General features: G+C 36.1%; 1 protein-coding gene and 1 pseudogene across 1 annotated transcript in view; both read left to right on the top strand.

Moving 5' to 3' along the window:
- Nucleotides 1-248, top strand: part of LOC107678417 (uncharacterized) — a 10204-nt pseudogene extending 9956 nt beyond the window's left edge.
- LOC107676321 (NACHT, LRR and PYD domains-containing protein 12-like) overlaps nucleotides 1-5100 on the top strand; it is a 46176-nt gene that overhangs the window by 7659 nt on the left and 33417 nt on the right. Inside the window, exon 3 of the mRNA XM_016470877.1 lies at nucleotides 2801-3044. Coding sequence (XP_016326363.1) covers nucleotides 2866-3044 — 179 coding nt within the window. The 5' untranslated portion in view covers nucleotides 2801-2865. The remainder of the gene's footprint in view (nucleotides 1-2800; nucleotides 3045-5100) is intronic.

Raw genomic sequence — 5100 nt, 5'->3', positions numbered from 1 at the left:
TGTAGTATACCTGATTGTTTCCATGTCTTCTATGGTCCTACAGCTGCTCGCACACTTGCAGAAATTAGATGGTCTTATCCTTCAAGCAGATGTAAGTAGAGATTACTCAAATCAAATTTATTTGCAACATGTTTTATGTCTTGGTTCTGTTAGTGATGGTTGTGCTGTCTTTTTAAAAATTGTTTCAGGTATTCGCTCTGATGTCTGATGTCCAGCAGTCTCTACATTTGCCAGAGAACACAACTTAAAATTCTTGGTATGTAAAGGTTTAGTTCTTAGTTCACCCTAAAATGAACATTAAGTCACCATTTACGCTATGGAAGCATATGTGTAGCAAAATTCAATTTAAAATGCAATATGTAAAATGGCAATGTATTTCTGTATTTTAATTTACATTTCACCATACATATGTGCTAGGGCTGCACGATATATCATTTCAGCATCGATATCGCGATGTGCGCGATAGTCACATCGCAGGATGTGCGATGTTTAGTATACTGATCGTTATATTTATAATGATCGTTTTCTTTGCTCACAAAAATGTATTACCCAAATTGATTAGATATGTTTAACATGTCCAAGCAAAAACTGTAGCAAAATTATCATTTAAATGCTGTTTTTCCTAAGTGCATTTAGACTTACGGGTAGAGTACGTGGGATTGCATTTTCATCATAATACCGCGTGATAATTGTAGCAAAAAGCAGTGAGAATTTCAAAATGCATTCTGAGCCAAAGGTGCATCTAAAGGGTAGAAAAATAGTGATTTAAATGTCTTTTATTTTTTATAAATGCATTGACACTTACACTTAAGACGTTTAAATTGCATTTTCATTAAATACCCCGCGATTAATGTAGTTTAAGTCAATGTGGATGTGAAAATGCGATGAATGTAGTTTAAGTCAATGTGGGTTTGACAATGCATTCTGAGCTGATCACGCCCCTGACCTGTCAATCATTACATCAAGGCGGGGCTTGGCAACAGGATGCACAATAGGCCAATATTCAAGTTAACCAAACGATTTTCACCTGCCTCAAGATCTCTCACTGTTTACACTGCGATTGATGCACGAGATCCCCTTTATAAGCAAATTTTGTCTTAGCCTTCCTTTAGAAAGAACTCCATGTCATCCCTGAAAACGAGGTTAATATGATTAAAATCTCAACTTTGAAAAATTAAAGTTTGAATAATAATAATAATAGGCTAAAATAAAATGATGAGCGCTCAAAAGTCAATCTATATGTACCATAAATTCACAAACAGGCCTGGATTAAGAATACATAGGGCCCTGGCTATAGAAAACCCTAGGGCCCCCTTCAGAGTAGCCTGTTTTAGTGTCACACGTTGTTGTTGTTGTTGTTGTTGTTTTTATTCCTACAGCTTTAGTGGTAAAACCGTATGGGGTGGTGCTATGTGAACTGAAATGCTTTTATTTTCCATTGGGTACAGTTTACCTCAAGACTTCAGTTTACATGGAGCCATTAAATCTGGTTTCATCCAGCACCACCACAGAGTCTTTGTTCACATATAATAGTGTACATGTCGTGTGTCGAATTGACTCCCAACAACTAGTTGTTAATGACATATGTAAACATGTTTCGGTGTTGTCAGTTTTCTGTATACACAGTGTGAGAAAGCACAGGGAACGAGGTACGTCTTGACTTGTTTGTGTTGCCAGATCTAGCTAGAAAAAGAAGAAAATGCTTTATCTTGGAAATAAGCCCCATTGTGAAATATCGAGACCAATACCTGCAAACTGTAATATTACTTTTATGACAGCTGACCAAACCAGATAACAGGTCTCATTGCATCCACTTGTCGGGAAAACTGTTAACAGCAGTATGAACTGATGACAATATCTATGGACGTTTAAGGTAATCAGCTAACCTAGCTAGTTTTTTTTACAGTTGCCGTTTTTTTTTTTCTTTTCCATTTTAATGTTTTAGAATGTTAGTAAGAAGAAGAAAAAAATTAAATATCAATGCATGTGTGATGGACATCGGTTATGATTATCTTTGGTATCTCCTCTGAACGCATCTTGAGTAAAACAGCTCTGTATTTAATGAAACACAAAAGATCTGCCCGGATTTGATGTGACCTGTTTTACAGAATACAGAAGTCTGTTGCACATAACTCCAATAGCTCATACCAAAAGTGTGAGAAGCCAGAACTATTCTATGGTTATAATTCGTCAATCATCAAAATTTTGAGAATGAATTCTGTTCCGTACACACAGATTGATAATTTAGAGGATTCACTCTCATATTTAAATGTGGTTGTTACTCCTGAAATTTTACAATGTGTACATGGCCTGTCTCTGCCCTCACTTTTGCCCTGACGCTGCTGCTGTCCTGAAACTGCTGATACTGGGGGTCTGCAGCTGAATATCTCACTATGTGTCACATTTCAAAGGCTGTGCCCTCCAGTGTGTATATTTGTTGGCCTCAAACATCAACAAGGATGTCTCATTTCAGAAAAGCAAGCATTATAATACTGACTGTTATTCCTTGTGAGAATCAGATTTTTCAAGAAATTATGTGATGAGGATTTCCGCTCTTAGTAATTCTGTTGGATCATTATTAGCATTATCCCTATATTACTGTGCCAGAAGTGTGTTACTGCATCTGTGTTTTGTGCTTTGTGCATAACAACAGCCCTTAACTGCTCTAAAAGTACTGTAAACCATGACTACGGGGCGTCCAGGCATTTTAGTCACTGTGCCTCCTCACTTCTGAGCACCAGCCTGTACTGAAACTCAATTGTGTAAAAATTCAGTGTATTTTCTCTGTTTCCACATATAGGCCTGAAATCAAGTCTCTCATCTAGGAAAAAAAGAGAAACAGAACAGCCTATAAAGTGTGTGTGCATGAGGAGAGAGGAGGAGAAACCTGTTTATAAAATGAGTGTGTATGAGGAGAGAGAGAGCAGGAGGCTCCTGTTGAGAGCAGCATCTCCAGGATTCAGCTGTGTGTCTATGAAGAGTAACAACTCCATGATTCAGCCCCCTTATCTCAGTGATGAACCTGCTGTGACTTTTGACCCTGTGTGAGTATCATGAAGTTGGATGTATATTTTATTTACATGATGATTCTCTCACTGCGTTTCTTTTTATTGATTTTTTGGTCACACTTTATATTAGGTGGCCTTAACTACTATGTACTTACATAAAAAATAAGTGCAATGTAATTATTGTGGTCATATTGTATTGCAAAACACTTTTACTGCTATTGAGGTGGGATAAAGGTAAGGTCAGGGACAGGTTTGGTGGTATGGGTAGGTTTAAGGGTGGGTTAAGCTGTAAGTGATGGGTCAACAATGTAATTATAAATGTAATTACAGAAATTAATTACATATGTAACTACATATAGAAACATTCTATAATTTACATTAAAAAAAAAAGTAAAATGTAAAAGTACAATGTAAAAACATGTATGTGCACAATAAGTGCATTGTATCAAATGATTAATTTAAATGTACATCGTAGTTAAGGCTACCTAACATAAAGTGGGACCGAATTTTTTAATAATAATAAAGATTTCTCATTAGAGTCATTTAACTATTTATACATACACACCTGCATGATCACTGAAATGAAAACTGCTAAGAATCTTACTTCAGTTAAAGGAGAAAGAACAATCAGGCAAGTGATCAGGTAAGTGTGTGTGTGTGTGTGTGTGGGGTGGGGGTCGGGGGGAAACAACAACAACAACATGAACCATTCCTTATTGTACTGTGAAGTAAAAAAAAAATAGCATTTAATAATAATAATCATAATTTGCAAAAATACAATACTAATATTTATGGCTTTACATTTCTTTGCCTTCAAATGTTAAACCATAAATCCTTTATTCTGTCAGAAAACACATGGGAACTGCATCTAGAATCACAGAAGAAAATATTATTTTCAGTTTTAATAGCAGAAGTCAGTTTCAACACTCAGCAAAGAGTTTATAGGCCACTTTGCTCACACATCACATACAGCAGCAATCAGCAATTTATATCACTACTTCAGGATTCATGATCCTGATTGGTTTCAGGCATAGATTAACTTGAAAGGTAGACAAGCATGGACATCTTCGTAGCGTATATCCATTGATTATCATAGGTTCCAGCTAGGTTCCAAATCTGCACTTCTGTATGTCCGGATTTTCCCATTTGTTACAACTTTCCCATCCTATTGTTACACATTTTGCTTCTCTAGGCCAGCAGAGCTGATAATATAGATCAAACCCTACTGTGTAAAATATTGTAAAATTGGGGTCTATATACACTGTCAAAATACAGTGCAGGGAGGGACAACTATATTTTCAGCACTTGTTTATGGATGTCATAATTTGAAATTTTCACTTGGCGATTATAGTCTGATAATATATCAAGATATCTGCACTTAAAAAAAATTGATGTATAAAATTGCAATATGCATGAAGTCACCGTTGTGGAGATAAGCTTTAGTTGGGCTCTTGACCCTTGACTTTTTTAAATTAGATTTTCTCTGGCTGCTATAACTGTGTGTTTATAAATCACATTTATTATATCAAAAATTGTTAGAGAAAATCTGATCAGATGACGCTGGTTACTTATTGATGATGATTCAATCATCGTGTAGTGGCCTGATTTACTAATCATATCCAGAGTCTAATCTGTGTGTATTAGGGTGGCCATATGCGCCATTCATACGGAACACGTCCTTGCCAGGATATTAATATTGCCTAAAACATCCAAAGCAGTTTGACCAATAACATGCAGGTATTGTACATAATCGACCAATCGTGGGGCTGCGCGTGAGAAGGTGAGATCTACAGGGAACAATCAAAGTGATGCAAATACAGGTGCATCTCAATAAATTAGAATGTCGTGGAAAAGTTCATTTATTTCAGTAATTCAACTCAAATTGTGAAACTCGTGTATTAAATTAAATGCACACAGACTGAAGTAGTTTAAGTCTTTGGTTCTTTTAATTGTGATGATTTTGGCTCACATTTAACAAAAACCCACCAATTCACTATCTCAACAAATTAGAATATGGTGACATGCCAATCAGCTAATCAACTCAAAACACCTGCAAAGGTTTCCTGAGCCTTCAAAATGGTCTCTCAGTTTG

The sequence above is a fragment of the Sinocyclocheilus anshuiensis genome, unplaced genomic scaffold (genome assembly GCF_001515605.1).
Source record: "Sinocyclocheilus anshuiensis isolate Anshui unplaced genomic scaffold, SAMN03320099.WGS_v1.1 scaffold173, whole genome shotgun sequence".
Taxonomy (NCBI): Eukaryota; Metazoa; Chordata; class Actinopteri; order Cypriniformes; family Cyprinidae; genus Sinocyclocheilus; species Sinocyclocheilus anshuiensis.
The sequence above is the reverse complement of the archived record's forward strand: the minus strand, read 5'-3'. Positions and strand labels throughout refer to the sequence as shown.